The sequence below is a fragment of the Amblyomma maculatum genome, chromosome 8, assembly GCF_055883805.1.
Source record: "Amblyomma maculatum isolate TAMU_Amacu chromosome 8, ASM5588380v1, whole genome shotgun sequence".
Lineage (NCBI taxonomy): Eukaryota > Metazoa > Arthropoda > Arachnida > Ixodida > Ixodidae > Amblyomma > Amblyomma maculatum.
Genome location: NC_139351.1, coordinates 61522546 through 61540425, shown reverse-complemented (window position 1 = coordinate 61540425; position 17880 = coordinate 61522546). Strand labels below are relative to the sequence as shown.

The window sequence follows — 17880 nt, the reverse complement described above, 5'->3', positions numbered from 1 at the left end:
TATGAAAGAAGCTGCACTGTAAGGTAAGCAATTATTTTACCACTCGATAACTTGCGATAAGCAAAGGACACAAACATTTATGCATTTAACATTCATCAACCTACTACCACAGGGGGAATATTTCAACTTGCATCCTGGGGCATATCAGTTGACTATCGTAGCCACTAAGCTTCTGGGATAAGCATGACAGAAATCAATACCATTAAGGCCTAAATATTCAATGACAGTCTCACTATCATGCGTAATCATCGAGCAGTCCTGAGAGTCGTCGTATGAGGCATTGGCGCATACTTCATCTAGACACCCAGCGTCAGGCGCAGTTCGCGCGAATCTCACCAAGAACAATTGGGCCGTGCTGAGGATTGCCTCATCAGTGACTGCGCGGCCTCTTGTTCCGCTGTCGTTGTCTAGCAGACCGAACCCACACACACCCAGCGATTGCCGCACAAGAGCGGCGCTGTTTTTGAAAGGCGCCTGGCGGAACTGGGCTTGAAGTTCGCGGAAAGGCCGTCCCGACGCCAGCGTGAAAAGGAATCGGGACTTCACCTTCGCTTCGAGCAGGAAATGGTACTGCGATTCTGCAAGACGGACCGAATATGCCACGTGTTCAAGAAAGAATGGAAAAAAATATAACTAGAAATTAACCGGTCGCGTGTGGTTGGCTCTAGCTGAATTCCGAAAGGATTGATGAAACAGTGACTCAAATCATATTCTACGCATATAACCTTATAATGAATATCCAGGTTAAATATGGAGTCACGACAGCGACATGAGAAGGCATGCAAGCAGCCAGCCTTAGATATCGCAAGGCAGCTATCTAGTCTGTCCCCTAGCTGATGAAAGGTTTCGCCACTCACCGCACTGACACAGCCAACCGCCCAGAACTGTTACCAATGATGTAATGGTCCCGTTGCATTCATGGCTATATAAACCATTGCTGCGAGCAATTATAAACCTAATTACCAGCTGACAAATTGAAACCAAAATACATGTATATAATGGCTTCTTGAATATTTCGGAACCTAGGAAATGTTTGTTTTTGCTGTTCATTAGCGGCTCATGGTTAAAGGACTAGTGACAAGAGTTCATATTGTTTGTTTTAGCCCTAAAGCTTCTCCATTTTTAGCTGCTTTATCTTTTATGCGCCTGAAATGTGCGTCTTGTTTGCGGTCGTAGACATCGTTGCCTAAGAGGCGTAATAGAGAAGTAATTACTATTTAGGATCGCACTTCATTGCCTGCTTAATAGGAATTCAATGAACATGCTGCGAAATGCTGTCGACGACATTGATGGAATCACGTCCGATTTGGTGAATGTATTGTGGTGGATGTCGTTTACGAGCTCATCGGTAACTGAGACTGCTTTTCGCCTCCATCAAAAAGCGGTCGCGGCGGCCGCTTTTCGATGGAGGCGAAAAGCAAGACGCCCGTGTGCTGTGCGATGTCGGTATACGTTAAAGAACCCCAGGTGGTCAAAACTTCCGAAGTCCTCCACTACGGTGTCTCTCATAGCCTGAGCCGCTTTGGATCGTTAAAGTGCACAAACCAAACCAAATATTATTTGCAGCTGGCCAAATGGAGGCTTTTTAACATGTGTTTTCTTGGTGCCATTTTTTAAATTCGAACGAATGACTAGGCAATGTAGGGGGGGGGGGGGGGGGGGGGTTCTGTGCGCACAACGTGTGCGCCCGCAGCCGTTGTGTCGTTCTCAGAAGAGTTAACATTACACGTATGACTCAGATCGATAGGGATGGTGTGAGGATGCTGAAGACAAATATGTCAATAGAATTATTGGTTAATCAATTAGAACCAAGAATGTTAAAGTAAGATCAATCAGACGTCAATATGGCCACACGACTAGCATCAACATCAAAGGGATGTGATGTCACGCCAACAGGAAGTGAATGCATTGCTGACCTAATGAGCCATATAAATGCGTGGTAGTGATCGGAAGTGTGTAAGGAGTATAAATTAATCAACAAATTCCTAGAGCACTACAGAAGCTACACAGGAGCTACACAGGAGACCTGAGCGTTGCTCTGTGTTGTCCGCGAGATTGTCAGAGAGATTCCGCAATGTAACAGATACTGCGCCTTTCCTTTCCTGTAAGGCAATTACAGAACGCCGGTGAACTTTGATGTGTTCAACAGAACGCTGGTTATGTTCGGCAGGGGGTGCTCTATGTACGGTATGAAGCAGCAACACTCAGGCGTTCGCATTTTTAGTGCTGACTGCCCTGAGGCATGAATGGATGTTAACATGCGCACTCCGGTCGTCATGAGAATAGTAACGAGCCTGACCCATTTTGTGGAACTTCGTCTAAACCATATCTGAAATAAAATCTAAGAGCACTGTCATATATTCAGTGCAGAAATGCGAAAGCCTAAGCGTTCTGTACACACGGTGCATTGCGTTAGCTCTTATTATCATTATCAACGAAATGCACCATTAGTATCATTGCTAACGTCATCATTGTCATTATCTATAATTGCAGCGTAATTGCCATCGTTGCTATAATCCTGACGGTAGACAAGAAGGAATTTGATGTGCGCGTCTTAATCCCAGGCGTGGAGCAGTTGGTTAAAGCGCTCAGTTGGGGGATCAAGGGATGAAGGTTCGATTGATTGTGGAGAAAGGATTTGTTTATTCCTAAATATCTTCCTCAAGGTAGACTGGCTGATGGCGTCGCCAGGTGATGACGTGACAATTTCTTGGTATCTCGCGGAATCTCGTGAAGTGTGATGCTTATTGTTGCAGGGCGGGCAGGGTCATGGCCGCGACTATGAGCCTCTGAAGGCATTCGCCTTAAACCATTTGGAGCATACTTTGAAAGCTGCACTTTCACTACATCGCCAGTTTAAATAACAATGCATACTGACCAGGTAACTTCAAAAAGTATCACGACCAGTGCCACGGAAAAGTTGGGATCCACGACCATCTTAATATATATAAAATTTGTCCCCTTTGCTGGGCTCGCTCACAACTATTCAGATATTATTTAGACGTGAATATTACCGACTGGAGTCGTTTCCGGTAGACCCCGTATTCCAACATAGAATAACATCACAATCGTGTAGACTTCAACTGCAATGTACGGCTGCATATACAATAGTTGGCAAGCAGAACAGCGAGGACATTTCCGATACGGCAAATTACAAAAGCTATGATGACGCTCTCTTACTAAAAAAAAAGGGTTTGCTTTGCTGCTAAGAGCTTGAATCGGGAGCTTTAAATGTAGCATTTGATTTGTTTTCTCCCATGCAGCTCATTAGACAGCTTGGTTGAAAAAAAGCTTGCATCGAGCAGGTCTTATGCCGTAAAAACAGGAGTACCTAGAATTAAGACTAGCGCGGCGCGAACTTTTAACATAACATTTATTCCCAAACGATGACGAACACAGTGTGTTTTCTCGCAGCAAATGTCTGCGGTTAAGGAGAATATTGTTTGATGGCTGCAGCTGTGTAAATTGTGGTTTTGGTGAATAAAAAGGGTAGCAACACTATGCCTCTATGTACTGGCCGATTGCTTTTTCTTTGGTCTCATGACTCATTTTGCTTGCCACATTGTAATAAACTCAGAATAATCTTTAAAATGAAAGGACGCTCCGAAAGGTAAGAAATATGAGATAAAGAACACATTTGTTCGTTGGAATGGTTAAAATAGACAGGAACGGGCATGATGCCGCTTACTGTTGTAGGATCCATCCTCGTTGGCTTGGATGTCTAGGAGGATGTAGTCGCATACGCTTACGTGGGGGAGCTGCTTCCACGACACCCAGGCGGGATCATTGGCCCCGCTCGGCAGCCGACCAGGAGAAACCAGGCCACATATTAGCACTGGATCTGCAGTGCCGTGTGCCGTATCCTGTTACCACTAATTTGAACCTCAACTCCAGGTTCGCTGACAAGGCACGTTAGCAGTGGTGTAAAAAACCAAGGAGGTGAAGAATGTGCCATATCTAGGGCCATAAAATTAAGTATCACCATTAAGGCGACCTGGCCGCTGTGAATGCGTGGCGAGGTTCACTGAATAAAAGATATACATATGAAACTCACTTGTTTGGAAGTCGTAAAAGCCATCCTTTTCTGGCCTAGTCGTCAGCGTATCTGAGTCGCGGCCCATGGGTCGACGGTTCAAATTCAGGCTATATCCCAAACCTTTTCTTTAAGAGAATCGATTGCCTATTATAATTATATGACATGAAAGATGTGGCAGTGCTTAATTCGCATTTCATATATTTATTCACTTCTATAGCATGCATGGGATCACGTTTAAACTATGAGCTATCTGTTGTGCAAACGTTAAGGACGAGGCTGCGCGGATGTGACGTCAGAAGGATTTGGTGCCAATTGCATCTAAAACGCGAGCGAGGTTCGGGACTCATGAAACGCCCTATGCTTTCGCTATAACAATGTACGTTCAGCATGGACACATCTAAAAATTATTAACACATGGGTAGTAGCCTCACACTAGTTCGAGAAATGTGTTGCGTGGAAAAAGCAGACTTGAAGAAGGTGGTATGGTTACCAGATATGTTTCATGAGCAAGCTACAAAACAGCGCACTTGTATTAATAGACAATGTATAGGCAGCTGACGTCGCTCAGAATGAATGTTTTTCTAGTGCCTGCTGATACACTGAAACTCTTTCCTCTGTTTTTAATATATCATAGTAGCCGTTCACGTAAAATGATGCAACGCAGTAGAGAAATTTCTAATCGTTGCCTCGCAAAGCAGGCTAAACAAAAAAAAAAAAACACAGAAGAAATGGGATCGTTAATGCTAGAATACAGAACTCCCTCATCTGCTATCTTGCTATCTATACCGGTATGCGGAGAGATACGAATGCCTTATAGAACCAGTTATTCTACACTTCCTATACACTCTTTTGAAAAAAAAGAGGGTGAAGATGCAACATATATATTTTCCAGAAAGACCTTTTTCGCAACATGTACATGCACAGCTTGGCATCGTGTGGCCATCTTTTGTCATTTATCGAGTGAAAGGTGGTCACGGATTCTACTTTCAGACAGAATTCCCCACATGCGAGACGAACGCCACAATGAAGACACGAAAAACAAGAAATCTTTCTCCAAGCTTTCAAGAAAGATCGGGGGACATTTTTAGACAAAACACAACAGTGCGAATATAAGATAGAAAGTAGCCACAGTGTAAATTGTTCGATAGAGGGCAAATCATTCCCTATTTTGCTCGCGTGCTTAAGACGTTGCTAACGACGTAAGGAATGATGGCCGCTAAGTTCTCAACTGGGAACGTAAAAAGTGACCACAGCGGATCGAAGCTGGAACATTCGGACGAATGTATATAACTCCATCAAATGTCTTTCTGAAACAGGTTTAATTATGCGACAGAAACTACCATATTCGTTTGTTGCATTTTTGTGTGAAGGTATCAGTCAACGGCCCTTCGTTTTGCGGAGAATAGTAGGTACCGGTTATATAAAAAACTGAATAAAAAAAGCAACAAAATACTTAGGAAGTGAAATATTACGTTAATGTCATTGATTGCGGAACCTCGCTATCATTCTCCCTGTAGACAAGGGGAATTATGACGAGCGTTTCAATATCCGGAGAGTGGCGCAGTGGTAAAGCGCTGGGTTCGATTCCCCGTTAGGAGACAAGGTTTAATTATTTAGGTTTTAAGTGTCAGAACCGCTGAAAAAGCGTGACACGTTTTCTGAGGACAACGAGGAGCGATTAAAGGCTCTCGCCTTAACATATAATTAGTTCACAGGAGAGAAAGGCGCATATCTGTCACATTTGTTTCTGTGGACACGAACCCTCCCCTTAAAGGAAGGGAGAAGGTGGGAGTAAAGCGGAAAGAGAGAATTATTGAAATTGTTTTTTTGTATTCTTAACTATTGGGAACGTGGACTATTTATACATGAAATGGGGTGAGCTACGCTTGAAGGCGTTAAAGGTAATTAACCCCGCTATACAGGGTGCAGTCCGCCTCATCTCCCTTATCGTGGTGATGTTTTAAAGCAAGTCAGCTACTCTCATAGGCACTGCACTGGCCCTATTCGGCAAAATGTTAAATATTGGGCGCTAAAACATAAGGCTGCATCACTTCTAAGTGAAGTATGCGCGACCTATTAGGTGGGATAGCGTGTGTTTAACTGCTGCTATTGGTACCCGGTAGAATGAGAGCACGCAGACAGCTGCACAGTATGAAATAGCACTAAATAAGGGTAGAGGGAAGCCTCAAATCGCAAGCCACGCCAAGGTGTGCAAACGTTGGTTCGGCTTGCGAAGTAATATCTCCTGTGCCATTCTCTCTTAGGCCGGTCTGTAGCTCGTTATTATTACATTTGTTCTTGCATAATTATTTGTTGGCATATTTTATTGCATAATAACTCCAAATTTGTTTTCGATTTTCGCCAGGTTGAATCTAACTTGAGCTATTATATCTTATCATACTGCTAGATAGCACTTCATATGTCAGTGAGCTCTCGAAGCGCAGCCTGTCATGTTTCCAATAGAGCGACGAAGAAACGAAACAACCAGTTTGGTCGTTTCTGTAGCAGAAATGATTCAAGCTGCAACACAACCTATGAAAGATAAGCGGTCATTGAATCACCTGAATAAGATTCCTCTGCGCGAGGAGTCCATCTGTCAGGTGCCCGACAGATGCGAATACGCCTTCGGATAGTCCTGGTGGAAGCGGCGCCGTTCAACTGGTCCTTTAAACGTGATTGAAATGCGGCTTCGCCGAAGGAGCAAAGTCCTTGTGCTCGTCAGTGCCTTGTGTTCGTCAAACTACGGAGCCACAACGAACAGAGTTGCTCTTGGGACCAGGGGTGTCGGGATCAGTGTGCGTGCTTTTTTTGCTAGGCTGCTTTAAATAGCTGAAGCTTACCCTGGGTGCGTCCGTGGGGCTCTTTTGTTGAATTTCGGGTCTTCGAATCTTCGGCAAAGCGTCTTGGTTGAGCGTGCTTGTCCGCGGTCTTCTTTGTCCAAGCAGAGCGGGGAACTGGCGCCACAATAGTCGCTCTATAGGCGTCTGGGGCTGCATAAATATAAGGTATACGACGACTATTATTTTCAGTTGTTTTGAAATGAAGCCTGCGTCGAGAAAAATACGTTATGAAATTGTTTACTGTAAGCCTCCTGCGACAAATCACCTAGTTTCCCAGATTCCATATTGGTAGACAAGATCACGTGCTGATACCCGGATTCTCAAACAGTCCAGCAGATCATGAACGACTTACATAATTGCACTTGTGTTGCGTGCTGTCAGCGCATGCATCGCATTTCGTCTCCGTGTCTGTGTGTGCTTGTCTTTTTTTGCGGTGCTTCATTGAGTGTACGAATGCAAACTTTGCTGTTTTCTGCGACGTGAAGCCAACGTGAAGCGCAAGCGCAAGGAATTATTGAAGAGGAATATTTGGTCATCGCATTAAAAACGTTTTTCAGAGCACTTCTATGAAACATAAGTTGCACAGAGATCACAGCCGGTCCACTTCAGTTGGCGTGAGACATTATTTACCTTACATCGAGAAATTACGCCATAGTGAACTATCCAATGCCTAGGCTAAGGAATTCATTGAAAGGAATATTTTTGAACATATTTTTGTGCAACTCATTAGTTGCATGTGTCAAGTTCATAAAGGTTCTTTCGAACTACAATGGTGAGATATTTTGAAAGGCCTAACGCAAAGTATTTGCTTGAAAAGTTATGCAGGAGCAAATGCAACGCTCTTCTTTCTCTGACATACCCTCCTCCTTCCAACCATTAAATTGGAGCCGATAATATTAAAAATTAGCAACGCATTATATTTTATTCCGTTTAATTTTTGTGCTATGATGCGGTAAAGCGAATTTAGGATCCAAATTCCTCGCCATCGGTGGCTAGAGACTACGGTGGAACGAAAGTGTCGGTACACATTGTCACAAAGCGAACAAAAATCTACATATCTGGCACTTACCGCCACACGCTACAAATTTATTGTGATTGAATTGTACTGTTTATATGTGCAGATCTGTTACTTCCAGTGCTGGTACGTTTTGAAAGCTAGAGTTGAGTGAGAATTGTGTTTACCTGCTGTAACGTTGTAGTAGGTGAATCCAGCGATGAACAGGAACAGGAAGATAGCCGACACGATGATAAATTCATCGGCGCGTCTGTAATAAGATTAATCATAAAAACTGGAACTTGAATGCACAGCTGACATCATATGGTTTTGGCTGTGAATAATGTGGAAAATACAATGCTGTAATACGTTACCGGCAGAGGAGTAACATAACAGCACAAATAAATAACAAGCATGTGTGTCTTTTGACAAGTATTTTATTCTCGAAAGGAAACTTTAGACAGGAAATGGATATAGTAGAATGCCTTCTACGTCCGTGTACATGCCGAGCAGTTAACAGGGTCACACTATTTATGTTTAAAAGGAGACAAGTCGGTTCTTCTTGGAACTGTACAACAATTGTACAAACGTCCATTTTCATCTTTGCGTGCTCTAATACTTAGCTAAAGTCGACAAGTTTCAATGTATTTGCCGAAAGAGTTTTATTATTTTTATCAGGGGTTCTAATTTGTAGCCAGAATTCATCCAGAATTAGTGCCGAACATAGAATGTCATTTAAAAACTGGTGCGCCTTTTTGTCACCTCATCCTTGTTCGATTCAGTCCTGGCCCCTGTGTGCACTCCGTCCAGCCAGTCGATCTGGGCTTGTTCCGAACGCAGTCGCATAGATAAAATTCATGCTTAGCTTCCATTCCCAGGACCTTGCCGCAATTTTGATTGTATAAAAGCAGTTTGAAGGAGGTCAAGATTAACAATTCCTTTCCATGCCCACGGTGGACTAGCGTAGAATATTCTTTTCTCCTTGCTTAAGTGTTTCAGACGTTCTGATGACGCATTGGAGTTACATTTAGGAACATTGACAGTGGCTTAACTCAACTAAGCCAGGATATACATAGCGAAAACAGTGAAGGTCTTTGATGAGATCGATTCTTTTATGTTTGATCTTGGCGTACCTCCTCTGCCGCCTCGCGCCGTCACTTTGCAATTCTCTTTTCTCGCTCTTTGGAAGTTTCCATCGCTCGTTAAGATCTCTAAGCATAATTGTTTTCTATGTGCGGCTTCTTCACGGCTACCGCTGTTGGTAGGATGAGTAGATTCGGCTTGTAGGCAAGCGTAGCAAGCGCTGGCAATGACCTTTGTTGCCTCATCTATGCAATAGGATAAAGAATTCATCGGAATTCTCAATGTGACTTCACCAGCGAGTGGCTGATCCCCGGCTTATATACGCTGCAGCTGAAGAACACCGCGGACGGGCAGTAAGGTGCATAGTTAAATGATGACGTCACGCGCAGAGCACTGCATAGACCGGTGATATTCTTCGCAACATTTTTGTTGCCTCAGGACATAAAGAAATATGTAAAAATAAAATAAAATGGGTATTATATGAAAACAAAAAGGCTGGCAGTTTTGTGAAGTCCAAGAGAGAACAGTGATGAGGCCCCTGCGTCCAAGTAATGTAAGATAATGGGGTGTTTGGCGAAAGACCCAATGATGTCAGGTGCCAAATTCTCGTCGGCTTCAATGCCGAGCCAACCCGCAAGTGGTGGCTATCTGGCTCACTATTCTGGCAGTTACAGACAGGACATCTTGGACGTGGGTATAAATATCGAAACAGGCTATGCTCGAGTCACAGCGGGTGTGAGGCCAACCCTGACCCGGATCCTCCCTAGCGCAACCCCCTCTGCGCGGGTGAGACCGCAGATCGGGAATATGTACACACACGAATGAAGTTTGATATGTGTAGAGAAGAAGAAGACACAAATGGAGCGCCACCCGCTCCGTGCACTGCACGTGCGAGGAAGCGGCGGGCGGCGAGCATGCTACGCGCCGCTAGGCATGCAGCTGGAGGTCTCCTGCAGGCCAGCTGAATGTCACACTGCGGCATACGCGAAACGCGCGCAGCTATCCCAGTGAACATTTGACCTCAAAAATGAGAATCACTGAGCGAAGCATCGGGAACAATGAATGAAACGTAAGAAGTCAAGTGACAAGCCATGAAGAACGCAAAGTTTTGTCATGGTGCCTTTTCAATATCTGCCTCTTTTCATTGAATTGCCAACCTTGTTCCCAGTAAACTGAAACATTGACCATAGTTTTCAACAATCTGGTGAGTCAGCCAACGTACCACGTTGTATGTAAACAGCACTCTCCATCCATTTGCGGCAAAATGAATGAATACTGAAAACACATTACAGTATCAATGTATTTACGAAACTGACTACCGTAGTGAGAGCAGTATTAATGGAAATCGAGAGCAGTCCTCAGCATCTCTGATGCCGGAAGGTAGTACATGTGTTTTAACAAATGCGGAGGTTGGTTTTCTCGTAGGTGAATTAAAGACTTAGAACACAGTATGCAAACTGTATCTTGCACAGGCAGTATTCTCAGCACCCTAATTTAGACTTAGTTTCATGTTGTCTTTTCTGATTAGGTACTCTTGCGGTGGCGTAGGCTGGCGAGATGACGGTACGTTGGTCATAGCAAAAATACTAATTTTAGCTTACACAAAAGGCGTGCTGGAAAACCGAAGGTGGGGAAGGCAATGACCAATCGCTGCCACCGGACCTATGGTCCATCTAACCACCCTGCAGTTGTCGCTTTTACTCCCGATGAGACGCACGAAACAAGCCGCGTCGATTTGGCTCAGATGTGCAGCCCAGCGTACATACGTTCCGAATTCTTCATTACGCCAAATATACAAAGCTGTGAAAGGCTTCTTGTCGTGCTCTATTTGTTGTCGTCATCTTCTACGGCCTGCAAATCAAACATGGCCGTGGTGCGCCTTCATTATGAGCTCGAAACTACCTGGCAGAAAATGTGTTTCATAAATTATTCATACCCGCAACACTTCATATTTAAAATATTTCTTTTTGCGTTTAAATGTGTTTCGGCTGTTCTGCAGAGACAAACTCTCATTTTCATTCAGTATCTGAGAGATGTGAGACAAAATTAGAAAATATACTGCACCGCTCGAAGCAACAAAGTCTTTAAAAACTGAAATTCAAGCATTCAAACATGTACAGCGCATGCGCTGTACGCTGAAATTTCTGAAATTTACTACGTACAGGATTGTTGGCATTTTTTGCCATGACTAGCTGGAGGTCTTTTGAAACGATGTAGGCTCTTTATTGGAAGTGAAGACTATCGACAGATAAAAAAATGTATGAACAAAATTGGGCAACAGAAAACGGCTTAGCCATGATATACTCATGTTTAAGATATTCAATAGAAAAGGCGTGCTGGTGACACGTCTCCTGTGTTTCTTGTCATATGTTGTTTTCGTTTTTTTTTTCTTCCACATATATCATCGTGTTTTTAAACGCATTGAATTTCCTGCACTTTTCGTAAATTTCACTTCAGTTTTACTTTAATTTACGTTTTTTTACAATACCTGCTTGCTCTTGGATATATAGCGTGTAGTTCCCACGTCATTCCTGCTGTAACTGAGGACGTCCTTTTGAAGGCTTTTGCGAATGAGCTCTTTGTAATCAAGAGAAAGAGAAGCATGCACAGCCTTTAGTCACGCTATATTGATCTGATCACCCTTAACTGGCAAGTGAATAAAATAGTGCGCACTACTATGGTGCCCATCATGGGGCGCCATCGACTTTGCTGGAGACTGGTTACTGATGGCCATGAAGGAAGGCTACTTTACAACAGCTTTTCGCGGAACTTAATTGCATAAACGCACTTTATGCTGAAGCCTAACTTGGGGGGCACACGGCGAAGAATGACTGTTGGAGACGGCTGCAAGGTTCAAGTTTTACACGGCTGCAGAACATACCGGCTATAATACCATTCAAGAAAATAATTTGCGCACTGAAGGCTATACGAACAAGCACAGCATGATACCCTTGACGATCGGAAGACTATACTCCGTTGGTTGGTTTGTGGGGTTTAACGTCCCAAGCAGCTCAGGCTATGAGAGACGCCGTAGTGGAGGACTCCGGAAATTTCGACCACCTGGGGTTCTTTGACGTGCACTGACATCGCACAGCACACGGGCGCCTTGCTTTTCGCCTCCATCGAAAAGCTGCCGCCGAGGCCGGGATTCGATCCCGCGTCTTTGGGAACAGTAGTCGTCGAGCGCCGTAACCACTGCGCCACCCCGGCGGGGAGACTATACTCCGTACCACGAAGTGTAGCTGCACTATGAAGGGAGAGGGGGCTTAAGGCAAATCATGATGACGTGAAAAAAACCTTTGTCTTCGCATGAAATCTATATAGCGTGGTCATGGGCATCTTGTAAAGCTGCCTAACATTTCGCTTAAATTTAAGCGGCCCAAGTTTCGCTTACCGTTTGGACTGATGAAAGCAGCTCATGAAAGAGAGTATAGATGCAGCCGCAGTAGGGCGGCTTCACTGCCACCGGAGCCTTAAAGGCTATTCTTTACTCTTTGTTTTGTTGCGATCGCTTCTGCTGACCTTAGCACAGAATGAAATGAAAGCAATCTGTAGATAATGAAACTAGAACCACGGCAATGTTCTGATAGTTCAAGAAGGAAGGTTTATGAAATTCTGAAGGAGCTTCAACATCCGTGCTGAATTTGTATTGCTCAACGTAGTGTCGTCCTGCACTTTCAAGAAAAGCGATTTGCCATTAAACTGGTCCCTTAGAACTCTGGGAAATGCAAGCTTTTTGCAATAATGCATAATTTTTAATTTGAGACGCGCTTTTAAGAAGCATAGAAATACTTACGGCCCTGGCATTGCTGAAGCAGGAAGTGAACGGAATTCATGCTACTGGCATGATAAGGAAATTGAAAAGAAAAACTATCTCTTTTATGTATTCTGAACGAGTCCAATGTTTTAGTGATTTTTATTACTACCTGTTGGCACCTGTTGCACTTCAAGCCTTATGACATCTGAAAAAAAAAAAAAAGTCAATGTAAACATGACCCGTAAAAGTAAGAGGGCAGCATACCCTGTACTATATACCGCATACTTGGGACAAAAACGCTTTTCATTGGGTGAGTATATGCAGGCACTAGACTCCCAAAATTGATGCCAATAGGATTACTGAGTAATTATGGATTGTTATGTCAAATTTTCCTCTCTGTCATAAGGAAAACGTTGGAACATGAATGCCCAATTCATAAACTTATGTCCCTTTGCGTTTTTATCAGGCAGTCTTCAGTTAGTTAAAAGCGCATGGTATAGTGCACTATGCAGAAACTGTATACGTATTGGAGCTTTCAAATCGCAAGAACCGCTCTAAGCTACGTTTTAGCGAAAATACAAACGAGGCCTTGTCCAAATCATATAAACGCTGTGTAAGGCGCCCTCCGACTACGGCTGACAGGAAGACACACTGCGTTTGATATGTATTTGTTTTTCTGCTTTCTTGAAATTTCAGGAGCACCGGCAAACATTGACGTTCATTTCTAGAAGAAATGTTATACCAATTAATGATCTTGACGGCACTAAAGTGAGATGGTAAGAACGCCGTCTTAATCTTAATAGAACTTTTTACAGGGTGGTGAACACGCCTGTAGCATAACTAAAAGCCATGAGGATAGAAAATCAGTGCAATTGCCACACTAAGCGAATGACGTCAAAATTCCCGCTGGAAGCAGTCCACATTTGATATTTTGTTCCAAAATAAATTACTTTTGAGTTTTCTCTAGCCGTTGTGGCAAATTACTGGACAGCAGTTTTGTATCGTGTAACGATGTAAAACGAAAAAACCTATTTCCAAAAGTTCACCTTGATCAGGTGATCACACAGGACTTTTATGCTAATGTCCTCATGTGCCCCATATGGCGCCATTAGTACGATAACCTCGATGACGTGATCAGATAAGGCGTATTTTCTAATGTCCTCATTGTGTGCCCCATATATAGATTGCGGCTGATGCCTCCTGGAAGGCAGCGGTCTTGGCGATGGCAGAGAAGGTGGGAGGACGTTCATACTATGATAAAAACGGCGCCAATTGTGACGGAATCAGCGCAGACCGTTCGTAAAACATCTTGTGTAATAAAAGTGCACGCGGATTGAAAGGTGGGCTTAGAAAAGGCAACTTTGAGTGCGAGTAAGCTAGTATTATTTCTGAAAACAACCGCATAAAGTTTAGTTTTGTTATCCAAAAGTTGGTCACCGTATAGATACTTGGGTCCTACCACTTGCTGCCCTTGTATTTTTTTTTAACGACACAATAATAGCCCACACTTGGCTCAATATATTCGTTGCAATAGTATCAAATACCTGCCCACTGAGCGAAGGCCGAAATCTGAAATTTTGGGTTCATTGTGACAGTTCTTAAGATATATATAATTAAGAAAGGCTTTTTTGTTGTTTGATACTTTCCCGATGATAAAACATGTCTTCATGGATGCTCAAAAGAAATTATGTTGGAAGATTTTAAGTATGATTAACTTTTTTTGCTATGTTTCTTAACGCGATTTTTTATATGCCAGGGTTGCAAAAATGGCCGGTATACAATTTTATGACCTGTTTAAAATGGCTGCTCGCTGATAGTGCCGGAGGAAACTGATAATTCGGTATCCGCTGCTTCTCCGAAGTGCTAGAATATTTAAGCTTCTGAATAGTAAATATATCTATGACGCACGCTGGGAAAACATGACTGCTGTCAAGATGGGGGCGTGAGTTCATCTCCGAAGCCTCACCTGGTTGTGGGAAGCTCTCGTCTGAAGTCTTTTCTCGGCCTGAGCAGGCAAGGAAAAAGTATAAGACGACAAGATAGGCTGCAGCTGATTCAAGGAAATAGCACAGAAAGGTTCGTGGCTTTTCATAGCATGATAGCACAGAAGCTACTATCCAGAAACTTTGCTTTTGCCTAAGACGGCCTGTGAAATTGTCGACCTTATTCTCGCCTGTTGTCATTAACGCAACTAAGATATTGTGGTACATATCCGCCAGCGGATGCGTCATTTTGTTTGCACTGCTAGTGACGATGAAGATCCCGACTAAGAATATGAGGGCAATCCACTGAGATTGAGTGCCATGCAATCGGTGGCGTAAATTATTCATGTTTATATGAAACTATCCTCTCATGCTTCCGTTTTTTTGACTTAGTAGCCACCGATCTTCTTCAGGGAAGAAAAGCCTGGTCTATTGTTATTATTATCATTACATAATTTTAGCACATTCTTGTTCCAGCAATGTATATGGTTGCATATTATATAGTTTAGCGTCCAAATATAACTCAAGACACGAGGGAAGTCGTAGGAAGTGAATTTGGAAGTTACAGTCGTCCAGGGTTTTTTCTCTTGCCCTTGCACTGCGAAACACATGAGAACCATGATTTTAGTCTCCATCAGCGCGCGCTCACTACGGCCGAGTTGAATTTGGGCTGTCAGGAACACCAGTTACGCGCCCTAATCGCGGAGCAACCACAACAGAGCCTGTTCAGTAGTACAGATTCCATGCTGAAGAGTGACGTGGTCATTTGCAGCGGCGCCATACGTTCTTAGGAGGCAGCTGGGGAAGCGTTGCAAAAAGAGTGCCGCTCTACAGAAAATGTTCTTGGATTTAAAATGCAGAGAAAGAGAGGTAAGGCTTACGCATAATGCAGCGAATTCACGGCGGAGTCACTACGGCTTGAGTGTGGCTGAAAGCTTCGTTCTTGTCGTTTCATGTGTATTGCCCAGTGAAAGGACGAACAGTGCCAGTTCATAGTAAAGGAAGAGAAAGATTTGCCATGACGTAAAAATAGTCCTGCGCGAAAGACAAAAACCTCCAGCAGGGTGGCTGAGTTCCCAGACAGTAATTATGAACAGTGATACTTCATATTTATAATTATGAAGCATTACGGTTCATAATGCGTTTCCTGCGTCCGTCTTCGCGTGGCAGGTCTCGAGAGAGAGCGCGCTTTTACAGCAAAGCTGTGTACCTCTACCGTGCAAGGAAATTGTCTTGTCGCTGTCGTGAGCAAAACATGCAGGCCATGTGGGAACCATGTGGTGGAAAATTGCAATTTAATCACTTGTAACCCGAGGTTCGGACCGGCGTTAAACGATTGGTTGGGTTCATCATCATCATCATCATCATCATCATAATCATCATCATCATCATCAGCCGGATTATACCCACTACAAGGTGAAGGCCTCTCCCGATTTCTTCCGATTGATCCAGTCCTCTGCTAGCTGCATCCTCTTGCACCTGCGAATATTATTCTCATCCATCCACCTAATTTTCTGTTCCTTTCTGCTACTCTTACCTTCCCTTGGAATCCAATTGGATATTCTTAGAGACCATCTGTTATTTTCTCTTCGAACTACATGTCCTGCCAACGCCCATTTTTTCTTCTTCTTAAATTCAAGTAGAATATCAGTAACTTGAGTTATTTCTGTGACCCATTCTGCACGCTTTCTATCCCTTGACTTTACACCTACCATAATCCGTACCACGGCCCTCTGCGTTGTCCTCAACTTAAGCACAACCCTTTTCGTTAACCTCCACTTTTTATCTCCATAGGTCAGTACCGAGAGGATGCAACTGCTAAACACTATTCTCTTGAGTGATACCGGGAAGCTGCTAGTCATAGTGTTTGAGTACCTTCCAAGTGCACTTCATCCCAAACTTTTTCTCCTTGTTAGTTCCCTTTCGTGCTCCGGTTCTTTGGTCACTGCCTGGCCTAAGTAGACATTATCTGTTACCATTTCCAATGCTTCGCTAGCTATAGTAAACTGCTGTTTTATTTCCAGGCTGCTCAGCATCATCCTACTCTTCTGCATGATAATCTTTAGGCCTACATTTCTGCCTCTGCTGTCTAGATTATTTGACTATTTATTATTAGTTGCACTTGGTTCCCTTAGTTACTTAACAAGGCAATGTCATCAGCGCCTTCGGTGGTGGATGCCGGCTGTTGCGACACGCGTCTTTCTCTCCCTCTTCTTTGTCTTTCATCTCTATTTTCTCTTCTGTCTGTACGGTGCAGCGGAGGTGCATTGTTAATTTAAACAGCGCGAACAAAAAGACACAGGACATGATAAAAGGAAGCCACAAAACAAGCGCTGACTCACAACTCAGCCTAAGCCTTTACTCCAAGGCCCAGACACGAACAAATATGACGAAAACGAAACAGTCACGGGAAACAACCACCGGGTTCACCTACTGCACAAAAAGTAACTAAAATAAGACATCTCTTTGCTTGAAAGAGCGAGATACGTCTTGCTGACCCACTTATTGTCCCTTGAAATAAAATACGATTCAACTATCTCTCTTGTCATCTTTCTTTGTGGCGTTACAAAATCCTAACATGATCAAACATGGGAGTACACTTCTTCTTTTCTTTCTTCCTTGTTTCACAGGAATGGCAATGTGAGACCAGAAATGTTTTCTCCTTGCCACTTTCCAAGTTGCTCCGGTGTTCCAGAGGGAACACTTGTACTCAATGCATCACCGCCGGTAATGTAACCATGCCCTTTTTGTATGCGAGGGCTCAAGTGACTGCGCAGTCTGAAACAATGAGGATATATATTTAAGGTACGCCTTCAGATTAGATGCGGTAACGCCCTTAACACAACCTTTTCATTGCTCGAATTTTGGCATTAAGAGGCTGGCATCAAGTTCAGCGATGTGTTAAATGTTTTCGATAAATTCCGCATTTCTAAATCTTTTTCACTCCCACCTTGTTCCGTTCTTTTACGGCGCGGTTGAGGCTTCCCAGAAACAGCTGTGGCAGATACCGCGCATTTCTCATCCTGTGAATCAATTGTTTATATTTTTATACAAATTTGAAAGGTACTGTCTCTCCCACACCTCTCGGTGGACACCTGTACTGTGCGATTTGTGATGGGAGGAAGTGAGAAGGAAGAAGGGAAGGAAGGTGAGAGCAAAATTTTGTAACGTTTACAGATTTTCGGTTT

At 43.5% G+C, this 17880-nt stretch overlaps 1 protein-coding gene across 1 annotated transcript in view; it reads right to left on the bottom strand.

The window, feature by feature from the left end:
- LOC146181258 (uncharacterized) overlaps nucleotides 1-17880 on the bottom strand; it is a 104793-nt gene that overhangs the window by 11708 nt on the left and 75205 nt on the right. Inside the window, exons 11-14 of the mRNA XM_084575741.1 lie at nucleotides 8059-8141; nucleotides 6877-7082; nucleotides 3689-3863; nucleotides 337-578 (exon numbers count right to left, since the gene is read on the bottom strand). Coding sequence (XP_084431867.1) covers nucleotides 337-578; nucleotides 3689-3863; nucleotides 6877-7082; nucleotides 8059-8141 — 706 coding nt within the window. The remainder of the gene's footprint in view (nucleotides 1-336; nucleotides 579-3688; nucleotides 3864-6876; nucleotides 7083-8058; nucleotides 8142-17880) is intronic.